General features: G+C 52.0%; 1 protein-coding gene across 1 annotated transcript in view; it reads right to left on the bottom strand.

The window, feature by feature from the left end:
- Positions 1-26,295, bottom strand: part of COL22A1 (collagen type XXII alpha 1 chain) — a 242,723-nt gene that overhangs the window by 134,979 nt on the left and 81,449 nt on the right. Inside the window, exons 12-19 of the mRNA XM_036831041.1 lie at positions 19,299-19,352; positions 18,425-18,478; positions 17,302-17,355; positions 15,343-15,387; positions 6,192-6,245; positions 5,476-5,520; positions 432-476; positions 128-157 (exon numbers count right to left, since the gene is read on the bottom strand). Coding sequence (XP_036686936.1) covers positions 128-157; positions 432-476; positions 5,476-5,520; positions 6,192-6,245; positions 15,343-15,387; positions 17,302-17,355; positions 18,425-18,478; positions 19,299-19,352 — 381 coding nt within the window. The remainder of the gene's footprint in view (positions 1-127; positions 158-431; positions 477-5,475; positions 5,521-6,191; positions 6,246-15,342; positions 15,388-17,301; positions 17,356-18,424; positions 18,479-19,298; positions 19,353-26,295) is intronic.

Genomic DNA, 26,295 nt, shown 5'->3' with positions numbered 1-26,295 from the left:
AGTCAACTTGACCTGTCTCTGAAGGGCTCCACCTGAGCTCAGCAAGCAGTGCCACTCCACGCCAGTGGCCTTCCTATTTCTGCCACCACCTAAAGCCCCACGATGAGAGGACCCACATCCCTCTTACCTGCTCGCCCTTCAGGCCCTCTCTCTGCACCTGAGGGACAAACCAGATGTCAGCAAATCTGGTGGCACTTTCTTAATAGTCACCCTCACTCCACTTCATGGCGCGTAGGCACACAGCATGCCGGAAGGCAGCAATTTCTGACTTGTCTCTGATTTTACCCCATTTTCAGTGGGCAAAGCCTTGTATTCAGCTCGTGTCATCAGAACAGTCCCGCCTCATTCTCAGAGGCAGCGACTCTCCCAGCTACACAATCCTATCAGTGTCTGAGTCCGTGATTCCAACCACGGGTGACTGCATCACTTACCACCGAGCCCGGTACCCCGGGAGGTCCTGCCGGCCCCACGGCACCCTGCGGAGAAATGACAAACGTTCCAACAGAGGGTACTTTGTTCCCTTTGTGCATATACATACACATACATACACACACACACGTGTGTGTGTACGTATATATATATATACACTTTCTTTTTCAGATTCTTTTCCATTATGGGTTATTACAAGATATTGAGTATAGTTCCCTGTACTATACAGTAGGCCCTGTTGTTTACCTATTTTATAGATAGTAGTGTGTACCTGTTAAGCCCAAACTCCTAATTTATCTCTCCCCCCTTTCCCCTTTGGTAACCATAAGTTTGTTTCCTGTATCCGTGAGTCAATTTCTGTTTTGTAAGTAAGTTCATTTGTATCATTTTTTTTTAGATTCCACAAATGTGTGGTATCATATGATATCTGTCTTTCTCTCTCTGACTTACTTCACTTAATAGGATAATCTCCAGCAATCCCACTCCTGGGCATGTATCCAGACAAAACTCTAATCCAAAAAGATACACGCACCCCAATGTTCACAGCAGCACTATTTATAACAGCCAAGACGTGGAAGCAACCTAAGTGTCCATCGACAGATGAATGGATAAGGAAGAGGTGGCACATACATACAGTGGAACGTGACTCGGCCATAAAGAGAATGAAATAATGCCGTCGGCAGAACACGGATGGACCCAGAGAGGATCACATTAACAGAGGGTACTTTCTGCCACCTGCTCCTGCTGGTCCCCACACCCCCGAGGCCCCCGCTCACCCACGCACGTCCTCAGGACCACCTCCTTCTCTGTGCTCCAGCACACACACCGTCATGTGGGCTGACTTAACAATCTCAAGTGTCCTGTCTCATTCGTACCTCTGCATCAAGGTTGCAGGAGCCTCGCTCTCGCTTACGTACCCAGTGCCTACACCTGGCTGGCGCTCTTCCCGCCACTTTCCCGCTCAAGAGCACCCCTCGCTCCACCGTTCAGTGGGCACCTGCTCGCAGCAGGCTCCGCACCGCGCACATCAAGAGAGTGATCACACCCTATGGCGCGTCCTCTGCGCCCAGTCACGGGTTCAGCACGTGGTCAGCGCGCAGTAAATACTCAGCAAGTGACAACTACCACAGATGCTGTGATGAGGCCTGTCCGTTGTCACCAGATCATGACGTACAGAAGTTTTGTCTTCTGCCTCCTTCTGCCTTACCGCCAGGCTCTGATGCCTGTGGCTAGGTCAGGTTTTCCAGAGCATGGGCTACATCTTGGTTCTACATGGGGCACATCTGTCGACAGAAAAATCTTCACTGTTACTACCCTAGTGCCCTATAGCTAAAACGAGGGCACCGCTTGTAGCCAATGTTCCCACATGTAGCTTGGAGATATGACTGCATTTTCCCTAGAGGCTCGCTCAGGGAGCACAGGAAGCCTTGAAAAACTACTGTTGAATAAGTTGGCAAAGAGTTAATGAGTTGCTGGATAAATAGGAAAGCATCTATTAAATCCTAAGGCCGAGGATTAAGAAAGAAGGACTCAGGGCACGTCTGTCACCCTTCATTGCATTTGAGGTTCTATCTTATGGACAGGACCTGTTTTCTCTGACTGGTGCAGTTACAATTCTGATGGTCCCACTGCTTTCTAAGACTTGGAAAAAATCACATCTCTTTACATAGCATCAGGTGTTTTTCTAAAATCTCAATTAAGAATGTCTTTTTAAAACAGACTATTTTTAGAGCAGTTTTTAGCCACACAGCAAAGTTGCGTGGCAAGTACAGAGTTAATGAGGAGTGTCGATTTGCCTTGCTGTACCTGCCTTTCTGTCTCTCACATGCAATAACCGAGTCCTGCCTCAGAAACGTGTTTCCATTCTCGCTTTTCCTTTCCATGACACCACCACCCACATACACACGGGTGCACACACATGCTCACACACAGCACTCTTTATCACCCTATATCCCCTCTACACACTTCCACGACCTGGATGCAAGCCCAGCTGCACGCAATCAGAACCCAGCTCCGGTGTGTCTTCTCCATTCCCCCATGAGCCTTCTTCAACTCTCCCAAGCAGAAGTCTGTTTTCCCTACACGCCCCCAAACCTTATTAATATTTTGCCAATATGATTGTTAGAAGACATTCTGAACTATACTGTAATACTTTTGTGTGGCTGTCTTAAATGTACAAAAATATAATATATATAAATATTGATATATATAAAATATATACATAAATATATATTATATATAAATGAGAGAGAGAGAGCTTTATGTGGCTGAATAATGAATCTTTTGAGGTTCATACTGTATCTTTCTTCTTTTATTTACACGCTGCCTCATTATTACATTTATTTTTATTGTCTCCATTGTTGCATTTCTCATCATCATTACACCACGGAAGTGAAGTTCAATGATAGTTATGAAATCAATTAATCAACGCATGTTTTCTCACTTGCATAGGTAATGTTACAGACTATGAGATCAAATGTATTAAACCATTATTAAGGAAAACTAAGATCCTATAGTCCATCCATAAGAATTGTGTATGTATAGCTAATAGATATCGGATCCTTCTTAAACGCCTGGCCTTGTTCCAAGGACTTGACATGATGTAAATCTTGTCCTCTCAGATACTACCCTACCTTAGAGATGAGGACGCTGAAGCACAGAGATGTTCAAGGTCAAAAAAGCTCGTCTGTCCTTGAATCACTTTCTTTCCACCACGTGGGTGCCATTTTTTTCAAAGATCTATTTTATCCCTTGGGGCAGTCAGCCTCCAAGATGGCCCCGCCTCCCGATTCACATCCTGCGCAGGACCACACTGCACCACTGCTCATCTGTGTGGCCAGTAACACACAGCAGAAGTCAGAGGTACTGCTGCAGGATGAGGTTATAAGACATGACTGTGGGTTCCCCCTGCCAGACCCCAGTCTCAGAGCGCTCACAACGCACTCTGGGGAAGTGATTTCCACCTCTGTGAGCAGCCCCAGGGAGAGGCCCGTGTAATGAGGCCAATGGCCACCAAGGAACCGAGGCTTCCAACCACCCTGTGAGTGAGCTTGGAAGTGGATTCTTCAGATGACATAACTACACCCTGGCGACAGCTCGGCCTCCTGGGAGACCCCGAGCCACAGTAGCCCAGCCGTGCCGCTCCTAGATTCCTGGCCCTCAGAAACTGGGCGAGACCACACTTCTCAGGTTCAGGATGATTTGTCATGCAGCAGAAGATAACTAATATAACCATGGAGTCAATCCATTAAAACTCTTAATACAGAAAAGGTAGAGCATCCCCTGATATTGAGGTCTGTGGTGCATCATCGTATGGGCAGGTAGATCTATACACCTTGGTCTGTAGCCACTGTGGCGTCTTGAACAAGACACCCTACTTCTCTGGGCCTCTGTTTTCTCATCTGTAAAGTTAGGGGGTTTAAAAGATCAGCTCCATGGTTCCAATGACTTTCTCAAATTGTAAAGCAGCTAAGATTTGTTCCAGTGATGTTCTCTCAGAATGAGCTGAGACACATTCTATCACCTGAGAACCACTGGTTTCTCGACTCTTCCAATGAATGCCCCATATCATACCATGACCCTTGACCGTGTCTTCCCATTTCTGCTGCATTCATCATAATAAGCAATGTACAACTCAGCTGCTTACCAATCAGGAGGGGCCAAACACCTCTATAAATGAAGTGGAAGGTTGGAATTTATAACACACACAGACACACAGACACACACACACACACACACACACACACACACACACAGTATTGGGAAAGAGCTGTCACCTAGATCCAAACTTTAAGACACATTCTCTCTTCAGGACTTGAAATAAACTATTTATTTTAGGATTTAGCATCCCCTCTCAAGGAACTGCAAGAATACATTAAAACCCTGACACTAGGATAACATAACAATGTAAATCTCAACTCTAAAAATACTTCGAGAGAGAATAATTAACTCAGCTAGAATTGAAGCCCAAGTGAGCAAGTTTGGAAGAGATCAATATCCTCCAGCCACCTTTCCTAAACAGAGGCTTGTTTAGCTTGTATATCTTTTTATTTATTTATAACTATACCCTGTCTGCTTCGGTAAAGAGTCAGAGCAGCCTTTTTCTTTTCCTTTACTTTCAGCACGTGCTGAGAACTCGTCTGGATCGGGCAGTGACATTCACCTGAACTCTGCAGTGTGACACTGAGAAATGCTGCATCCCTGGTCTCACCCTCCTTGGTTTAGCTGGATTCCTCCTGCTGCCCATCTCTCTCCTAGCTGTTCTCAGACCCAAAGTCTGATGTATTTCCTAAGGGCCTAAGATCTGGAAGAAAATCTTTCTCTTGTACTCAAATGCAGGGCTGTATTTCATCACTCCTCCCACTATAATCCAGAACGCAGTACACCTTCTTAGTTTCCCTCTGTGACCCTGAATGCCTGGGAAGGTTATTATCTTCATACAGTTTCATAGCACTTCACAGTTTACAAAGAAATTTCACATGCAGTTCCTTCTGTTGAGATAAATAAATCCTAAGCAGCAAATTCACTGAGTTAAGCCTTGTTGTGAAAATGTTCTAGAATAGATGACCAGCAGGATGAGATAAAACCTTATTTTATTTATGAAATATCTAGCACATTTTCAGGAGTATAATTCTGGTTAAAAAAGAAAAAACAACTAAATGTTGCAGAGGAGAGAGAAGGAGAAAAGGAGAAAGAGGAAAAGGCGTCTGTGAGGATTTTTTTTTTGCATTTGTTCATATTCTGCGTTAGTCCAAAAAGCCATTTAAGGGCAGCACAATATTTTAATATGTCCGGATGTTATATAATAGGGATTTTCGTTTGTTTTTTAAATAGATTTTTATTCCTAAAAGTAGAAAAAAATGTTTAAATACAATAACCAGAAATTTCTTGTAGGCTGAGTTCTAATACCTGACTCACCACCTTTGTCTGCACTTTGTTCCCAGAACTCCAGCCTGGGCCCTCCAACACACACACCCCAGGCTCTGATTTGTTCAGCTCACACACCCGCTTGTCAAGAGCCATCTGTCACCCCAGGGCCTGGCTTACCTTTTCTCCCTGGGGCCCTGGCACGCCAGGAGGGCCGGGTCTTCCCTGGAGGAAAGAAGGAAAGGAAGGCCGTCAGGGGCAGCAGAGGAGAAGGAAGAGGCCGAGGGCAATTTGCCTCCAAATCTGTACCTGGCCTTTTCCCCAGAAGGCACCGGTCCCCTTTGACGAGGCTTCCCAGACTGCACTTATTGCTAGAAAGTTCTTCCTCAACTAACCCAATGCCACATCTCCATGTGGTCCCCTCTGGGCTCATAGATGCATCTTCCCACACCATCCTACACTTGCCTTTATTTTCCACTTAACAGTGTATCTCAGAGAATATCATATCAGGACATTAGAAGCTCTATTAATTTCCACATTAATTTTATATTATTCTCCTGTATCTATTGATGAGCATTAGGGCTGTTAGTAATCTTTTACTCTCGGGGACAGGACTGCAATGAATACAGCACTTTGAACACGTGCGCGTCGCCCACGGCCTTTACATTAATGATCACGTGTCGTACTGCTGAGGTGAGAATGGATTTAACGTGGTGTGCTCTCTGGAATCCCTCCACTCTGGCGTGGAGGAGCCCACGTGTGGCCGTAAGCTGGGGGCTGGTCGCTAACCCTCCTGGAACCCCCAGCCGAGCAGGACAAAGGCCACAGCCCCCAGGCCCTATGAGCTCTGCACAGGTCCCAGTCCCGTCCGGCCCCCGGAGCCAATGCCTGCCTACCTGCTTTCCAGTGTCCCCGTGCTTCCCGGGGAATCCATCCAGGCCTCTCTCCCCCTGGCAAAAGAAGGAAAGAGAAGAAATGAAGAACAGAGGGACATCCCCTGGGTCAACGTCATAAAAAAGGAAAGGCCAGCAAAGGCCCTTAGTTCCCGAGCATGCTCTGTTCTCCACGAGGCACCAGGAGAGCCAAACACACACACAGCAGCCTAGAGTTTATGTGTATTGGAGGTCAAGTAGCATAAGTTAAAGATCAGGGAAACCACACTCTCATCTCTGCTTCTCATCTAAATCTGTGACCAAGTGAAGACCACACACTTTCAAAGCCTCTTTGAACCACGCAGACTCCTTATCTCATGGGTCTACATGGGGGTAAAAAAAAATAATAAATGCATGGGGCTTGTAATGCAGCTCATAAAACTGTGGACACATTTTACACATCATTCATCCACCCAGGAAGTACGTATAAACGTCCACTGTTTGCAGTGCATGGTACAGACCTAAGAGTTAACTGCTGGATCACAGTGGGCTAAAATCCGCACAACCTCCACCCATCAGCTTCTGTTCACACAGGTGCGAATCTCTTATTAGCTCTGGAATCTTGGGCAAGTTGCTTCACCTCTCTGAGATGTTTCTGTTGACTGTGTTTCCTGGGGATGAAAATTATCCCTTCTTTGAAAGATACGGATGACTAACGAATGAGATGACTTATCTAAAACACCTGCTTATGACAGCCAGTGGATAAATACCAATGTTCTCCTCCAAGCCATGCCCGTGATGCTGGTGTGAACCCCTCATGGCTGACTCCTCGGGTCCAGTGTTCCTTGCTGGTGTCCTTCTCCCAGCTGGGCCCTAAGAGCTCGGTTGATGGCGAGAGATCACTCCAAAAGGTGGGTTCATGCTGGTATCAACAGCCTATGACACAGCTTCCAGCAGCCCAGGTTCCTTCTTGGAGTGCCTCAATTACAGCAACTTCTGTCGTTTCCAAGGGCTATGCTTGCCGTTCTCTCTGCTGGCTCCTCGGTGCCCTCAGGGCTCATGTAAATGTCACCTCTTTGGCCTTTTAGTCCGGACTCCATGTCCTGTTCTTCCCCAGCATGGTCTCGTGTGTGTCCCCCTCACAGCTCTGAATCCAACTTGCATTTATTCTCCACGTGACCACCCTTCTCTCCCCTCCCCCTGGAGGACCGGGCTGGGTTCACTCTTTTCGTTGTTGCGCCCCCGGAGCCCTGCCTGGAGACGCGCAGTGTGGCCCCAGCTGACACTACTGAATGGCTGCAGCACAGCACAAGAGAAGGATTCTGAGCTCTCCTTCTACTTCCCTGTAACTTTCTTTCTTAAGTTCTTTCTTTCCTTCTTTGTTGTCTTCCAGGATGGTGTCTTCCTTCGCATAACTCAGGATTCTTGGTTTTCTGCGCATCTTTGCTCTGCCAGTCCGGGGTGCCTGCCTGCGGATGCTGACTCGGTGTACCCGGCCCACCCCTGGTGACTGCAGGGTAAGCGGGTGGGGGGGGGGCTTCTTTCTCTCAATCTGGGGGCAAAAACTGGTGCTCCCCACTGGACAGTTCAAGCAGAGGTCAGGGGAGGAGAGGCCCAGCTCTGCCGCTCTAAGGGCGGGGCCTCGGTGAATCACTGGCAACCGTCCCCGGATCCCTTGGCTCCCCACGTCCACTGGCTTAGACTCCGGATCGTCCCAGCGCCTCTCCCCGCTCCGCAGGCTGCACTGCAGTTTCCCCCCACTTTGCATCTACGTAAACTGAACCATGTATATTTCCTATCCTTCAGAGATGATTTTAAAATCCTGGAACAATGATGTACGCGTTTCTATTTCCAAGCACTCATACATTAACTCTTTTAAAGTCTTTCCATCACATGAAGTTCGGGCTGAGCAGAGAGGAGAGCTGCCTGCAGTTTCTCTCTCTGCCAAGTGATTCCACGTGTGCTACTGCATCTTCTTTTCCTCCGAACGCTATGGGGTTGGCAGGTTTGAGGATGACCCTGATGAGGAAATGGAGGCCCTGATGTAAGCCACTCACCCCAGCAAGGTGTGACTGCATTGGCACCAGCACCTGGATTCTCCTGACCCTCAGTCTTCTATGTCTACCACCCCGTGGGGTCTGAGCAGAGGCCCCTGGAGGACCACAAGCTTCTCTTCCATTGATTCCCAGAGCAGGTGATCTGGCAAGAACGCCAACCCCCTCATTTTACAGGTGAGGAAACTGACAACCTTAGGAGGTATAGCTTGTCCAAGGTCACACAGAAACTTAGCGATGGAGCCAGGACTGAAGTCAAGGCCTCCTGACTTCCATTCCAGAGCTCTCCTCGTGGCAGGCCAGCCTACTGAACGTCCCCCGGGGCACTTCCACAGGGCTCAGCAAAGGAAGTAGTGTTGACCACAAGTCCTACCTCGCAGCCCATGTCCCTATTTCTTAACAGCCTTGCACTTACTCATCAAGGTTAGTGGAGCCCAGAAGCAAGACTTCTCCCAGCTGCCACTCAGGACAGCTGCAGGGTGCAGGGCTCGGGCTCGGCTGGACGTGGCATCTGCGGTCTCTCTCCCTGCTCAGCACACAGAGTGGGGCAGGAGGGACGCGACTGGGGTGCTGATAGGTGTGTGTCTCCATGAGCAGGGGATGAGAGAGGGAGGGAATGAGCAGGAGAGGACGGATGAGGGACAGAGATGAGCCGAGGGACAGCAGAGACAGGGACAAGGAGGCAGAGAGATGTGGACAGGGACAGAGCCGGAAGACAGAAGACGGCGTTCTGAGAGCGGGCCTTTAACTGCAACACCTTCCGAGCCCTGCTGGGACAGGAGGCGGGGCGGAAGTCACAGGGAAGAATGGGGTCAGCATTCAAACTAGCGGGAGCACGGCCCACCAGAAGCCTGGAATATGCAAATCAAAGCAGACTCAATCTGCGTCTGCAGCATCTTCTGGGTACCAGGAGCTGAACACACACTATCCCATTTAAAATTCACATCAATCCTATGACACACCGTCCCTGCTTTCAGCAAACGAAACTGAGTCTCAGAGATTAAGTGTGCCATCCTGGCTCACACAGCTCAAGAGAGAAGATCTGGTATTCACTGTCTCAATCCTGGGGGCTTGCGGTGAAGGCAGGGGGCGGGGGGGCTCCCCCAGGCCAGGTCCACTTGCTGTTCTAGGTCTCCGACAGCAGAGGGCACACGCAACCCACTTAAAGCACAAAACCCGCCCACAGCCCCTGCCATCTAGGCTGCCTAGTCTTGAGGACCCTGAAATCTCCGTGTCCCTGTGCACATTTAATGCGGGAGGGGGTGTGTGGTGTGCTTCTTCCACTGGGCACTGGCTCCATAAAGATGTAACCACACGCACCCGGCACACAGGAGAGAGTCAACAAATATTCATCCCAGTAACACCTGGTGGGCAACGCTGCCAGCCCTTCCAGAGCCACGTGGATTGAAGGCCATGGTCTTACTGACGACTCAGCGTAAGACAGAGTTGGGGGCTGGTGTGGGCGAGATGCACCATGGCCACAGTCCCTTCAGAACTCCCACTTCCTTTCGTTAAACGTTCAGGGGTGCCTACCGGGTGCTAAGTCCTGTAGCTGCTTTCGCAACTAATTTCATCGGATCCTCAGGGTCACTTCCTGAGACAGACGGTGTTACCTCTAGATGTTAGATAAGGACACAGGTCAGAGAGACTAGAAGCTGGTGTGAGGTCCCAGGGCTGACAGAGGCAGGGCCAGGGTAAGACTCTGGTCCTGCTGATTCCAAAGCTGGTGCTCTGACCATTTCACTCCAGCCCCCAAGCTGGGCTTCCCTAGTCCCAAACCAGGGCAGGCAGGACCCCTGGAGCGTCCTCCCTGGGGCCTCGGGAGCTCGACAGCCACACCCACCCGAAGTTGTGTGGGGAGCACGGTTTTCCAGATAGAAGAGCTGGGGCCGCCGTGTCCAACTTCTGGCCCCTAGGGAGTGGACTCCTCTCTTTGTGACTAACTAGATACACTGTACCATTCGCCGACTGTCCCGAGCCCAAAAGCCCCCAGACAACCCATTCGGGCCTCACTGCCCCTCAATCACTAGGAGGTCCTTGTGCCTACAGAGCCTCCACAGCTCGCTGCGCCTGCAAGGCACCTTCCAGAAGATGCTTGAGGCAAGGGCTAACTCCCGGCCCCCGCCTCCCAGAGAAGGCCCTGCCAGGTGGCTGGCGGAGGTGGCCTCAGTGATGCACGGCCACTGGCTCTCTCTGGCCCAGCTCCACGTCTGGCCAAGCCAGGCAGCGGGATGCGCCTGTCTCAAGGGGAAATGGAAACTTCCTTCTTGCTGATTTAAGAAATCTGAGAGGTCCACGAGAAAATAAGCTGTTTTAAGTACTCATCAGATATAAGAACTGGAAAGGAGCCTAAGAGATCATGCAGCCCAGGCTTCTTGTTTGACAGATGGGAAAACAGAGGTGCAGAGAAGGAAACAGCTCTCCCCAGAGTCACCGAGAAAAGTCGGCAAGGGAGCCGGAGCTCAGACCCAAAGCTGAGCTCGCAGGGCTCAGGTTATGCACGCCCCCATCTTTCTCTGTCCTGCTGTTTCTATACTCTCTCTCTCTCCATCTCTCTCTCTGACTCCCCACCCTCCATAAATATGGCATATGTTGCCCGGCACTGCTCTAAGCATTTTACAGATACTAACTCGTTTAATCCTCACGGTAGCCTTACATAATAGATATTTACCCTCAGCACTGAAGAAACCTGAGACTCAGAGGTTAACTAAACTCTCCAAAGGTCACACTGCTTGCAGATCCCAGAACTAGGACTGAAAACGCAGGCAGGCTGGCTCCAGAATCTCTGTGCGGGGCTCCCGCTGTGCCACGATGCTGCTCCCTGGTGCAGCCTGGGGAGACTGAGGCTGATGGGTCACCGGCTGGACTTCCTCTCCTGGGGCTCCCTGCAGGTGGCCCCCCACTCCCCGAGCTTCCCTGCAAGGTGGCGCCTGCAGGGGGCAGGGCTGTGGCCCATCGGAAGAAACAGTCCTGGGGGAATGTCGACTGTTCAGCCCGTGTGCCCTGCGGGGAAAGCCCAAGACGTTTCCAGCACCTGCTCTCCTTGTAACGGGCCGCATCAGGAAACACATCGCCTCTGGGCTCAGTTTCCCCCTCTGGACAATAACGGGAGATCTCCAGGGTTACCTATGGTCCTTTCTAGATCTGATAATTTAGAATTTTGACAGGAATGCAGCGTTTCTTGGCTGGAAAAAAAGTCTTAAGACTTCAAAAGCTTACTGGACAAGCCGCCCAGCATTATATGGGAAAAGGCTGTTACTTCAAAACAGGACTTTGGGAATAACTAAGCACTGAGTGTGCAGACTGAGTTTTCCCCCTGAAACACAGGTGGGAAAGGACACGGATGTCTGTGGATGTGTCAGTTATGTGCTGGACACTTTGATCCTGTGGTCTTATCCAAGGTTCCAACAAGATTCAGGGAGGCTGTGCATGTTTCCATTCCGCAGACGAGAACCTGAGGCTCTGGTACAGCAAGGGGCCGGCCCAGCTCCTCTGGGGCACAGCTGGCTCCCCCTGGGCCTGCGAAGGGTCCTCAGCTCTGTACTTCAGTCTCGACTGAAACCCTGGGAAATGCAAACTCCTCAGCAGCTCAGCTTCGACTGCCGCAACCAGGGAGCTTAGGAGACCGTCTTTCGGCGGTGCCGTGCTCCTGCTCTGCTTTCTGTCGGTGACATTTCCTGGCTTCCATGACGTGGTCCATGCAGCTTCCTGTTCACCATTTCATCCACTCTGGAGGCTTCACCTAGGCCTAAGTGCTAAGATGCATCTTCTAAACCCATCCTACGCATCTCTAAAAAAGTCCAAGTTCACACACCTGTTACTGAAGGTCCCCTGTAATCTGAGTCCGATCTTGGCTCCTGCATCACTCCTCACCTGGTGCTCAGCGCATCGGTAGATGAGGCCTGGCCAGGTGCTCCTTGTCAGGTACCACCCCAGGGTGTGAGGCCCCAGAGGTGTGTAAGGTGAACAGGGTGTGAGCACCGTGCTCAAGGTGCCAGGGGGCTACAGGTATGTGTGCGGGGCTGGGGGTGAAAGGCAAACAAATGTGATGCACGTGACCCATGAGGGTGAAAACCACAGGGGCTCCAGGGGCACCGACGTGCAAGCTTTGGGACAGGCCTGGGGACCGAGGAAGACTTCTGAGGAAGTGGCGCTTGAGCAGAGAGTTGAAGGAGGTCGCACAAATATTTAAAATATTTGTAGCTGGGAGCTGGTGGGTGGGTACATGACTGGGGAGTGAATGGATGAATAAACAAATGGATGAATCAACTTAACTTTTCACAAGCTCCCAGTCAGACTGCAGGCTTCTTAAGGACTGAAGTTATGCTTTTACTTTTTTGGGTTCTTTCCAGCACATTAAAAAAAAAAAAAGCACTTAAAACATAGCTTCAACTGGGAGGATTCCTTCCATATTCTTTCATGAGGCAGAAGACACATGTGGGAGGTACGTCCGGAAACCCCAGGCACTGCGTGTGAACCAGATGATGGGCAAGGGCTGGGGCCAGGCGCCTCACCGGCTTCTGGCTCAATCCAGATCCCACCGCGATTTTACAATGCAGGGGACTGAGGCCAAGTAAGGAGGTGTCTTTCCTTTCCTAATTTCCTTTTGCACACTCCGGATCAGTGCTGCGCGGCTTGAGCCCACATCTCCCGGACCCCAGGGCGTTTGGTGGCACGTGCTCCCCACGTGAAGCAAAGCAGAGTCCTCTGTGGGCGGGGACCCTCACGAGCTCCTGCCCGTGGGTCCTCAGATGCCGTGACTGCAGGCCTGGCCCAGCCCCGGGCCTCAGGCAAGTGGCAAAGCCACAGCTTTGACCCCTCCATGTGGGGAGCCCTCCCCAGGGGATCAAGCGTTGGGTGTCCGCGCCCTGCAGTGCTGTGTCAGTACTGCCCCTGGATCTGATGGCCAAGGTCCCGGAGCTACCGGGGGGCTGCACCCACTTCCTGTCCTTACACGACCAGCCGTGTCCACGCTACTGTCCTTTGCTTCGGTTCCCACGCCTTCGATTCACCAGTTATCCTTCTTATGGGGGTCTGGTCTGAGGACACAGGACTCACCTGTTATTCGTTGACTGGTCTGGCCAAGGCCTACAGAGGGCTATCCACGCTCCAGGCTGTACTGGGCACTGCGCACCTCACACGACCACGAAGCGAGTTGACCCTGTGAATCCGTGTGGCCCACTCAACTCCTGGGGCCTCGAAAGCAGGGCCTGTCCTCAGTCTTTGCTTGCACTGCCACCGTCAGCGCAGGACGTGAGGCACCGGGCACTCAGTAGCGGCTGGCGGGACACTGAAGGCCTGGAGGCCAGGGCACGGGCCTGGGTCTCTGATCGTGCCCACAGGTGACAGCCAGGGGGATGTCCGTGCACCTGGGCCTTTGGCCACGGAGTCTCAGGGTCCCTCTTGCTGGTCTGGAGCTCAGCCCTACTGCCGGGTCCGTTCCCCAAACCCTGCCTGCTCCCACGGGGGCTTTCAAATGAGACCCTTGTTCCCTCATGCACCAGAGCTGCCCATCAAGCCCTGTGCCTGGATTCTCAGTTATCCCAAGTGTCACTTTCAAGACTCTACCTTATAAAGGGAAGGAGCAGAGGGCCACAGAGAGGCGCTCTACCTGTAACCAAATACACGGAGCCACGTGAAATCTCTCGAAAGAACCAAGAGACGCAACTCATAATGACCAAGGGGTAAGTAAGGTATTTCACTTTTTAAGCTACAGTGATTAAAATTTAATATCCAAACAAACGGAAACCATGCTTTGGAGCTGAGGTGGGGCGTTGTGCTGGCCTCTGCCCCCTCCTTCCTTCTGGAGCCTTCTGGGAAGCCACGGGGCCACGTGTTTCCAGAGCCACACAACACATTCGTTTCCTTTGACTGGAGCCTCCCTTCTGGGGGAGCAGCCTAGGGAAACCATCCTAAATTTGAAAAATAAATAAATAAAGCTATTGGTGCAAAAATGGTCACCAAAGCAGTGTTTTTAATCATGAAAAACTGGAAACAACCCTAAGTGATCAATACTAGGGGAACGGGCACATAAATCACGGTCTAGTCACACAATGGAACGCTGCGCAGCCATTTAAGATAAGTCATAAAAGTCTACAGCAGCGTGGGGGGAGAGGCTCCACGCGGGAACAAGAGACAAGACGGGATGCCAAGCAGAACATGTCACGTGTGACTACACAGGAAGACACGGGACACACAAGAACGGGTCCTACAGGGAACGTGCCAAAGTGGCCACCGCAGTCGTAGCAGGATGGTGGAATTAGAGGCTGTTTTTTCACTATTTTCCAAATATACTGAAATAAAATTAAGTTCCTTAATAATTCAGACATTCCCTATAAAACTAGAGTAACATGTACTCTAGGAAGATGGAACAGGGTAGCTGCTGAAAATGGAACATGGCCAATTTCTAGCTCTTGATCTGAAGGAGCCCCATGAACAGATGGGCCTGGGGTTCCTGAGAATTCGACGCCAGCTGCTGTCTGGCGAGGTCAGGGGGGATATGCGGTCCTTACCCCCACCCAGCAGAACCCCGAGCCTTCTACTGCCTTAGCACCCATAGAAGGATCTGGTCTGAGGATTACCTGTGACCCAGTAGCCTCCCTACGAAGGCACGGCCAGCCTCAGCCCGCCCTGACCACGTCACCTCGGTGGCAACGTGCGTTTATAAGTCTCAGCTGAGGTCAGGTCACACCACTTGATGCATGAGGCTAAACGTGGGTCCCCAAGGCCACGACTGTCGCCACGCTCCCTCCCTCCGTGGGAGAGTCAGGTAATCGAGGTGTGGAGAACTCGTGCAACTTGCCGAGGGAGATATGAGTCCACGGCAGGAACCGGAACTGAGTCCGGATCCAAAGGCTCTTTCAAAACCTCTCTGGCCAGGAAACCCGAAACCCTGTCTCTGCGAGGGGACTGCAGCCCCCGCACGTACCGAGCCCACAGCCTTCTGGGCCCAGAGCTTACATTCAGAAGGCTGGAAACTAATGCCTCCTCTGCACCGGCCTTCACCTGCCAGCGCGCGCACGCACGCACACACACGCGCACACGCACGCACGCACACACACGTGCACACACACATTGTCTATGGAAAGCTGCAAGGATTGACTGAAGCAGATTGGACATACCTTTTCTCCTCGGGCTCCCTTTTCACCTCGTTCTCCGTGGAGGCCCTGGGGAAGAGGGGAAGGTGAGTAACAGGACAGCCCCGTCCAGCTTCTCTGGGCTGAGTCTGAGGCCCGTGGGCAGCCTGCCTGCCTGGGAAGGCGGTGACGGTCTGTCTCCCGTGCAGCCTCAGTCCGCACAGCGGCCTGCACTCCCCCCTCAGGCCTGGGCGGCGAGCCGGGTGCCCCCACTGCGTGAGACGTGAGCTCCCGGGGCTGGTCCCCCCGCCTGGATCATCCAGGTCCTCCCTGCTAAGACTCGAACCCACCCTGGTCCCTGAGCTCATCTGGTCAAGCGCAGGAAGGTGGCCTTGGAGTCAGTCCCCACTGCCACCCAGGGCCTGTGATTCCGTCTGACCATGGAATGGCGGAGCAGCCCAGCACTGAACCCGAGACTCTGGGCCCCTTTGAGCCACATTCCTCCACCTCCCCAGGGACAGGGCCGCTGCCCCACCCTCCATCCACCCCACCGTCCTCAGGAGCAACACCTAGAACCTGCACTAAGGACTCCCTCCCCTCTGTGAGCAGACGTGAGGGAAACGCCAGCCAAGGTGTTGGCTTCTCTGACCACAGGATTCAAATTACAGTCCCTGCCCCGCCCGCCTACCGTCCATCCTCTTCACCAGGCTTCACTTTCCTCGAGCACTCAGCCCCACAGGACACATCCTTGGTCTCCCCCAAGCAGAACGCCAGCCCCACGAGGGCGGTGCCGCCTTTCCTTCAATACCGTGCCCCGCGGTCCGGCAGGGCAGCTGCCGCTTGATGTCCGTAAACACTTGTCGACTAAGTGAGCCAATGAGTGTCTACATCAGTCCCTTGGTTTGCACAAGACTCTTGCAGAAGTTCCACCTGAAGGCTACTGCCCCACATTACAGGGCAGAGATCAGAATGCACGTGTGTCTGCTCCTCTGAGAGGTGCAGGGTGTGCAGTGAGCTGCAGGGTCACCAGCACCCCAGCTGGTGGAAGCACGGCTTCTCCCGGGCAGGAATGCAGCTTGGTGCATGGCCCTGCTGGAGAGGCCTGAGTATGTCCTGTGTTACTAGGTGAATGTCCTGCATCCCCTCTCTCTCCACTCCCTTCCTGGAGAAGGGACCCTTGGACGCTCTATGAAAAAGATGTTAAAGGGGGAAGAGACTGCCCAGGCCTGCTTGTGGATTCCAGGAATAATACCTACATCTTTGGTGCCTGGAGAAGAGGCACAGGGCCAGAGCACAGGACGCTCTCCCAGAAGGCAGAGGGTCTGCGGACCACTTAGGCCTTCGGAGGCAGCTGGATATACAGGCCATTCTAATTCCATCCAAATATTTTGGCCAGATACACAGAGATCAGAGGTTCTGAATGCCCCTGAGGCAATGCAGGCTGCCTTGTTTGAAAACGACCTTTAACACTGCTTCTTTCATTTGGAGATCATCTCAAATCTTTCTTAATAAGAACCAAGAACGAGGTTAGAGGCCCAAGAAGACACTTGCTCCGATATACCATATCTACTTCTTCATCGCTTTATTCATGGGCACTTGGTCCCTAAACATCCCATGTGTCTGGCACTGTTCTAGGGGCTGGGAATTTATAATAAAGACTCCACCCCCTTCTGGAGCGGCTGACTAGACAGGTTGGTAAAAATGGCTTCTTTAGGTCAAGCGTCAGAAATACCTGGGCTGCTGGGTAAAAATGCAGAGTCCTGGACTCCACACAAACCTGTTGCTTTAGCTGGGAATGGGGCCCTGGGAACGTGCATTTAAACGTGATCTCCAAGAGATCCTTTAAGTACCATAACGTGTAAGCATTTCTGGTCTAAGAAGAGTCACCCATGCTTCACTGCCATGTCCTCCGTGTACAGATGTGGGACGGGGAGCTGTCAGAGTCTGGGTCCCAGTCCCTGGAAGAGGCGACAGAGCCCCTTCCGCACAGCTGCCTCTACTCACAGGAGCTCCGACGGGGCCGGGAGGTCCGGGAAGCCCAGGAGGTCCTTGGGACCCCTGCAGAAGAGCGCTCACGCAGAAAAGGTCGGGAGTGGCAAGAAGAGGCAGGAGCAGAGGCTACACTCGGTCAGCAACCGTGTGCAGGGCTGAGAGGGCTGCTTCTCACCCACCACGCGCCACCGTGCCGCCCGCACAAGGCCTCCCCGAGGCACCCCTCCACCTCCGCTGCTGCCCGCCCCACGCAGAGCTCGTGCCATCCCCTGCCTGGTGGAGCCAGGATTCACACGCAACTCTGCTCGACTTCGAGGAACAGGAAACAGTGTGCTGCCTCTGAGCCATCGTAAGGCCAGCGCGGCCGTCTCGCTTCCACGTGCCCCGCGGCCCGCGGCCGTGCCAGGATCCGGCCAGGACGTGTGCACGGCTCCCGGTCACATGACTGACTCCCTCAGCGCATCACTCACACTTCGCCGTGGGGCCGGCACAGCCCAGACGAGTCCTGACAAAGCCCGACAGGAGCCTGCAGGGCCTGGAGGCCCCTCTGCTGCCTGGACCATGGGCTGCTATGGTTTCTAGGCTACTAAATGGGCAATACGTGTTAAAATCTATTAAAATTAAAACGTTCTTTTCCTCAACCAAAGGTATCCCAATTTTTGTCATCTAGCCTACTGAAATAAAAATACAGTATACGTAAGAGAAATGCGTGCACGTGCACACACATGTGTGTACATTTACTGATTTTAGTGAAAAACAGATGAAATTAGAAATAACCTTGAGGGCCACAAACAGAGGAAAAGTTATGTAAATTACGACACATCCATACCATGGAATAATATGCACTGATTAAGAGAATAGGTGGTATCGATCCGTACTGGTGTGGAAGGATATGTCTCTTGTTAAAAAGATAACTGGCAGAGTACGGTACGATTCAATTTCTGTAAGACTTTAGGAAACATCATGGATGTGTGGACATACACGCATGAGCCCGGGTGTGGTGCATGAGGAGCGTAGGTAGGCAACCCATTTGGGCATCACCTCTACACCTAAGGAGATGCTACCCACAAAGTTCGTTTTGCATCAAGATCTGTGCACCAGGAACATGAGAGGAATAACTCTAAGCAACACTTACCCGCATGCCCACCTCCCCGGGCAGCCCCGGCTCTCCTGGCTCTCCCGGCTCCCCCTGCACGCACAGAATAACATGTGGTCACAACCCGGGGGACACAGGCCCAGGCACCCGGGGCATCTCTTCCTGGAACTAGAACTCGGCACGGAAACGATGTAACCACTGGTGAGCGGAGACCCGGCTCCCCCAGAGACTCTTTCTACAAGCAAAGGAGCTGATCTTCACTGCGGGTGTTCATCACCTCAACCCCCATGCACTCCTGCTGCTGGTCCAGCAAAACTCAGCTGAGACAGAACAGTGGAGCAAGCATAGCGGCTCACGTGCCCATCAGGCGCCGCCAAGAACCCGAGCCGACTTCCATTTGGGTTCTTGCTGGAGAAGAGGACCCCTTTATCTTGGATCAGACTGACCCGCCTGAGTTGAGATCACTTTTTGCCTGGGGTCCTAGAGTGTGTTCCAACTCAGAGGCTGCGGGTGCAGAGGTGGAGTCGGGGTGCCCCCCCCAGGGAGGCCGGCTGGCCATTCAGGCTGCTGCTGGGGTCTCACCGACTCCTTGAGCTGTGAACTGGGGACTTGGGAACCGAGTCCCTCAGCTTGGACCTCGACTTGGTTCCAGGTCTAGGCACTGGACAAGACCTCCCATGCTTGTCAACTAAGTGAGAAAACAGCTCCCAGGGACACACGGGTGATGCCTGGTGGCAACGGCTGCTGCTGGTGATGTTATAATTATCAGGCTGGCCTCCGGGGACCTGGGAAGATCCTGGTACAAACAAGCCCCAGCTCAGGCCTGGCCCTGGCAAAGGCCACCCCACTCGAAGACAGGGGCCTCTGATCAGGAGGTCCCCAGCCCGGTGCTGCCCCATGGGAACAGACGTACCCGCATGCCTTTGCTGCCGTCTCTCCCAGGGGGACCTGACAGGCCCAGGGAACCCTAGGACGAGAGAAAGAGAACAGCAGTTAGGACACGGTGAGGACGGCACTGGAGACAGGCTCTCAGGATTCTGGTGCAGCGGAGAAAGTGCCAGACACGACCTGTGGCCAAGACACCACTACTCAGAGGGCAATTCACAGACCTGCAGCCTGGGCGCCTCCTGGGAGAGGGTGAGAAATGCAGATTCTCAGGCTTCACTGGAGGCCTACTGTACCAGGGTCCATGTTTTAACAAGACCCCCCAGGGGGTACGTACGCACCTGACAGTGGCAGTGAGACGCCCTGCCCCGCCCTCCCCTAACTCGCCGTGTGGCTGACCCCCTCCAGGACCGGGGTCACACATGTCAGCACAGCAGCAGGCCGGAGCAGGGTTCTTGAGCTGGGCCCCATCAGCACTGGGCTGACGATTCTTTGTTCGGGGGTGGGGAGGCTGCCTTGGGCGTTGCAGGCTGTCCTGCAGCATCCTGAGGTGCCAGTAGCACTCCCCAGGTGTGACAGCCCAAAATGCCTCCAGATATTGCCAAACGTCCCCGGGAGGTAAAAATCACACCAGTTGAGAACCACTGGGCTAGACCAGGTATTAAAAATGTTTCTTAAGCTGGGGCAAACTCCAGTCTAATGAACTGTGCAGAAGCATGTGACAGGCACGCTCATGGAGCAGCTATGGGGACCCGCTCGTCCCCCCCAACCATGCCTCCTGGAGATGGACTGGGGGCAACTCAACAACAGGGAAATCCAGGAGCCCTCCGCGCCTGTCCAGCTCCCGCACCACCTGATTCAAATCAAAGGATTCCACCACGACCTTCATCCCAGCTGCCCCCTCCCCATCAATTTTCCGGGGGACACTGAGCAAGTCAGTGCCTCTTTCTGGGCTTTTCCATCTGTGAAATGACAATGCTGGACATTCAATGAATGACTGAACTGATGAATCTATATTTAGAAAACACCAAGGGCTGGACCCTGTAGTATGTCTTCATATATTGTGCTATTTAGTACTCATAATAAGCCCTTGAGACAGGTCTTATTTTCTGAAAGACACAACACACGTTATACATTTCTAGTTTTTATCTATAAATTAAGATGCAACCATGTATGTATCTATGTACACACACACACACACACACACACACACACACACTTTTAAAACTTCTACAAAGTGCCTTCCATGGTCTCAACATTCTAAGTTGTTGTGATATTGGAGAGAAAAACAGACAGACAGACATCTCTGGCCCAGCTCTGCACCTTTCTAGCTGCGTGACCCCAAAGGCAGCCACTCTGAAAGGTTGTGTGGCGCTCGCCCCTCGTCCAAGCGTGGAGGGTGACACCAGCAGGGTCGCTGGGAGGATGAGGGGGCTGGGGCAGTAAAGCACACCCCCTGCTGGGGGGACACCTCTACCCCCGGCACGCTGTCATCATGGCCACACGAGGTGCCCTCTCCTGCCGTCACCCAGCAATTTAACGGTGCCCACAGGGCCCCTGTGCTCCCACGAAACACTGATTTGCTGGGAAGTGGTTTCTGGTTCTTCAGCTTGGGGCCGGGAGGGTCTAGTCCTGGACACTAAGGAGATCAGTTAATCTGAGTGGAACCTTCCAGAGGGGATGTCGCAGGCAAGGTAGCCTGGGGGGCAGGACTTCAGGGACTTGGCAGGCTGAGTGTAACCTTGGTGCTCCTGCAACCGTCCTTTAGAGGAGGGTGGGCCAGTTTGGACAAATTACTTGATCTCAGAGTCTCGGTCTTGCTTTCTGTAAAAACGGAAACAACTACAGACACCGTGGAGCTTGCGTAACTATGAAGTGTCTCCGCGGGGGTTCGTATAACATTTCCAAAGCTGGTCTGGACGATACCTGTTTGATTTGTAGTTAATGTGTGACGGGGTGGGGGGAAGACTGCCGGGTTCTTGGGTCAAATAAGCTTGTGAAGTGCAGTTAAATAAAGTTAAACAGGCTCCTTCACGGCAGGTTGTCTTGAAGCCTTAAACTTGCTCTGTGGACGGCGGTTCTGCACAGTGTCCTTGCCCGCCTGACCTGCCCCTGGGGCGCAGGTGCAGGGACCCTGCACCTCCTCGGGGGCAAAACCGAGTCCTTCACCCACGTGCGTCCAGGGGACCAGGCTGCCATCAGCAGGGGTTCAAAAGCGTTAAAAGGGAGTTAGTTATTGAGTAAGAAGAAGAAAGACGGAGACAGTCTCTGATTGGCAAGCCTTGTACTCAGGTGGGATTTCCGAAGCGGAGAGACTTTCTCGTTGGTCTTAGGGAACATCTGACTCTCCCTGGCTGGACACAAAGGCAGGCGAACAGTCTGGGTATTTTCACAGAGGAAGGATTGTTCGATATCGAGGGCCCCGGGTTCTCTGCGGTGGCCGTTTCCTCAGGACAGGTGGGAGCTGATGAGGTGCTTTCTGGGGTCCAACTGTCCCCACTGTCCCTGTAAGGGCGGGGCAGCTGTGGCCGGAGATTTCTCAGCCTCTGTTTCCACACCCACACAGCAGGCATGAATACCCTGCCTGCCTGTGCCTCTGACTATTCTGAAACTCAACCGAGGATGAAAGAGGCAACCAGTACAGATGCAAGTGATTTCTGCAATGCAGGGTGACAACCAGACACCAACCAGCATCGCTATCGTTAGTGCTAATGGCAGAACCAGCAGTAATATTAATGGGATACTAAAGATAACGTTAAGGAAATATTACAGATGTGCTGCTGGCGGCCAGTCTTCGCTGCACGTTCACGACCTGCCAGATTCTGAGCGCTTTACCCTCATCGGTGCGCTCGACCCGTCCTCACAACAATTCCACAGGGAGATGCAACTGCTACCTACGTTTCAGAGTTTACGACATGGAAACACAGGGATTCAGTACTCTGCAAAGTTACAGCGCGTGTAGTGGGAGATCAGACTTGGGGCCCCGAGCCTGCCTCGTCGTCTGCACAGCACTTGGCACTTGCACGCACGGCCCCGCTCGGATGCTCGGCCACCCTGTGGGCTAAGCGTTCCATGCTGTCTTCACATGCAGCCCGTGAGCACAGAGGGACCCTGACTCTCTAGTGGCTACCCAGCAGTTCCATGGCCTGGTGAGCAGCTTGGGGCGGCTGAGGCCTGGGCGCCCAGCCTTGCTCTCCCTCCCCAGGGATCAAGGTCAGCCCCACTCAGCTTCAGCCAGCCGTCCTTCCCTGGGAAAGCATCAGAGCGTCCTCAAAGGCTTCGCAGGAGGCAGGAGCTCTGCCCCAAGCCAGGATGCTGGGGGTCAACGACAGGGTGGGCCCAGCTCCCCAGACGCCCTGTCTCCAAGGCCACGTTTTATCTCCTGCCCCATCCTGCTCTGATCTTCGCAAAAGGCTGTGTGCTTCCAGATGGCGGGGACCAGCCTACTTAACTCTGCTTCCTCACAACACTAGGGATAAATTCACAACTTCCCAAAAGGAAACGCTTCCCACAGTGCCCCCCTCTAGGATCAGCCCTCCTGGGGTGACACGGTGCGGAGCTGACCCCAGGGGTGGGTTACCCAGTCCTTGAAAGGCCAGCCCGTCTTCTGGCTGCTGCAGGTGGGGGGTCCTGCAGCTGCAGGCAGAGAAGGGAGGTCTAGGTGGGCTCCTGCCTCAGGAATACAGCGGGGAGAGCAGCAGGGCACGGAGTTTCCAGGACCATCTAATAAAGGAAGCCAGGGAGAAGACCAGAGACAATGCCAGAGGGAACTCCAGAGAGTTCTGGAACCTCCCGTGCCCATAGTTGTCACATGTCCAGCTCTGTTGGCACTTTCCAGTAGAGGTCCAACAAGTACCTGTGTGAGTCTGTGTCATCACAAGACGGGAGCTCCATGAGATGGGAATCAGGGCTCCGTCACCTCCGTGTGAGCTGCGTCCACGTGGCCCCAGGCCCCACAAGTGTTCCCTGTGCTCTAATTCCTTCCCCAGAGCCCTGTGGGAATGAGCCCTGGGAGTATGAAACCCCCAGGGACAAAGGGAACAGCAAGCTGTTACAGGAAAACAACAGTCTCAAGAGCCAGTAAGTTGCAGCTTCAAATCCTGTTCGGCCACTCAGTACTAATGGCCTGGGTCAAGTTAGCGAAACACCGTGAGTCTCAGTTTACATCTGTAAGTAGGCGTCATAAACTTCCTGCAGGATTTGTGCTTCCCAAGGACCGGGACAGCTTGGCAAGTTGGCTTTAGAGCACTGGTAGTCAAAGAAACTGAGCCTCTTTAGAGATGAATATTTTCTTTGTCTGAGAAGGTAACATCTTTTTTTTTTTTTTTTTTTTTTTTTTAATCATGGTTAGGATGACCAAGCTGGCACTGCAAACAGACACATTCTGAGAAATTTCCACTTTCGAGTCATGATGCGGTCCAGGCATTTCATTAGGTGGGTTCCTGCCCTTGAAAACTGTGTCCCCAAGGAAAAGTCAACATGACCCGCATATTTCATGTTTCAGTGTCACCTCCTCTTAACATCACAGAACACCACCATGACCCCGTGACACACTTTCCAGAGTCCTCCACCTGGACTCAGCTGCCTGCAGATGTTCTGAAGAGAGAGAGTTACAGCCCTAAGCCGTCCGCTGACATCCCAGCAGGAAAGTCATGCTGCCACTCTGAACCTCAGTTTCATCTTTCCTAAGATAGAGGTTCATGCTGCTTCCAGACGAGAAAATGAGTGTGGATATAACTGGTAGACTATAAAATATTATTAAAATGCCCGTTGTTTATATTCTGTTGAGAACTAAGAACACTTTCGCAAGTCCATAAGGTGGGTCAAAGAAAGGAGTGGGGAACAGACTGGAGGTTGCCCTGGAACTGGAAAGGTCCGTCACAGGGAGATCTTTAAAGGGAATATGTGTAGCTCAGGATCCACAGTAAAGTACAAAAAAACAGGAAAGTGGAGGGAGGGAGGGAGAAAGGTAGGTAGGTAGGAAGGAAAAAAAGGAAGGAAGGGAGGAAAGAAAGGAGGGAGGGAGGGAGGGAAGAGAGAAAGAGAAAGAGAAAGATGAGAGAGAGGGCGAGGAGAGGAGAGGAGAGGACCAGACTGGAGAGGAGGGTCTGGATTCGCATGAAGCCTCTGCTGCCCGTTAGCTGAGCAGAACAAGTGACTTCCCCTCCTGGGTCTCAGCTTCATCGTCTGTAAACAGGGTGATGCAAGGAGTAATAGTACCTCTGGCCCAAGGTGGTTTGTAAGATGCCTTGAGACAATGCTTTGGAAAATGCTTTGTACACAGGGAAATTTGAAAGAAGCATCAAGTTCTGTTAGTTGGAGTAAACTATCTGGAACCTCTGTTCTTCACCTGTAAAAAGGAAATCACTCAGCTTAAGAAGATGACCATATACATATATATGATGGAACACTACTCAGCCATAAAAAATAACAAAATAATGCCATTTGCAGCAATGTGGATGCAACTAGAGATTATCATACTAAATGAAGTAAGAAAGAGAAAGACAAATACCATATGATATCACTTATATGTGGAATCTAAAATATGACACCAATGAGCCTATCTATGAAACAGAAACAGACTCACAGACCTAGAGAACAGACTGGTAGTTACCAAAGGGGGGGGGTGGTGGGGGAGGGATGGAGTGGGAGTTTGAGGTTAGCAGACGCAAACTATTACATATAGAATGGACAAACAACAAGGTCCTACTGCACAGCACAGGGAACTATGTTCAATATCCTGGGATAAACCATAATGGAAAAGAACATAAAAAAGAAGGTATATGTGTGTATAACTAAGTCCCTTTGCTGTACAGTAGAAATTAACACAACGCTGTAAATCAACTACACTTCAATAAAAAATTTTTTTTAAATAAACAAAATACATTTTGTTTCATCTTTATGATATGTCACAGTCATTATGGAATTGAATTAATAAAATCTGGATGAAAAACTTAAAAAAAAGAAAATGACCATAGATAATGCATGTGAAACCCATTACAGATGAAAACCAGGGCTCAGGGAAGAGAGGTTTTCCCCCAGTTCACACTGGCAGCTGTGACTCAAAATCGGGGCCCTGATTCCAAGCCAAGGCTCTGACCTCTCTTCTGGCCACCCCCTCATGCACACACACACTGCCTCAGTAATCTCACTGGGAGCCCCCGGTGGGTACCACGTGGCAGGAAATTATCCACCCATATGCCCACGTGTCAGAACCAGAGCTCTAGGAATTACCTGGTTACTTCACTGGGCAAAATAGACAAGAGAGAACAGATATTTCCCCTGTTCTTTCGATTAATTAAATATCAGAGCTTTCCCCCGAAATACTGACGAAGACATTGCTTCGCTGCGAGAGGTGCCATGTTAGTACCCCTCTCCTTCCACTGGTAGAGCCGGAGCAGGCCCTAGGGTGGGGCTGAGGAGTCCTCCGGGCAGTGGTCCTCTGGGTGTGGTTCCCGGGCCAGAAACATCAGCATCACCTGTGCCTTGTCAGAAGGGCAGATTCTCTGGCCTCACCACAGCCCCACTGAGTCAGACCGACCGGGAGCGGGGCCTGGCACAGTGGTTTAACAAGCCCTCAAGGGGGTTTGGGCGCCTGGTCAAGTTTGAGAACCACTTCTCTGTGATGTCAGAATACATGAGCTCACTTCCTGGCTTGGCCACACAGAGAGAGAAAGTCACTTGCACCTGGTCACACGGTTAATAGGCCTGTAAAACGAGGACAACCATCTCTACCCCAAAACTGAGTAGCTTGTGTGTGAGTCAGTCCCGGCAGACAGTAGTAGTTGTAAATATGGGGGACCGTTATTATTCTTAGATGCTCTGCAAATTATTTTGGATGAACCGAAGAAAGGAAAAGACACCTTACACCTCTACGGCAGCCCACCTGGAACACGCTTTCTAATAACACTCCCCAGGCTCCCTGAGGCTTTGGGAGTTACAGAAGTCCTCCTTGGGGGAGGCAGGGAACACCGGCATTTCCCAGCTGTCAGCCGGCCCTGGGGATAAGACCTCATGGATGCAGA

The sequence above is a fragment of the Balaenoptera musculus genome, chromosome 17, assembly GCF_009873245.2.
Source record: "Balaenoptera musculus isolate JJ_BM4_2016_0621 chromosome 17, mBalMus1.pri.v3, whole genome shotgun sequence".
NCBI lineage: Eukaryota > Metazoa > Chordata > Mammalia > Artiodactyla > Balaenopteridae > Balaenoptera > Balaenoptera musculus.
The sequence above is the reverse complement of the archived record's forward strand: the minus strand, read 5'-3'. Positions and strand labels throughout refer to the sequence as shown.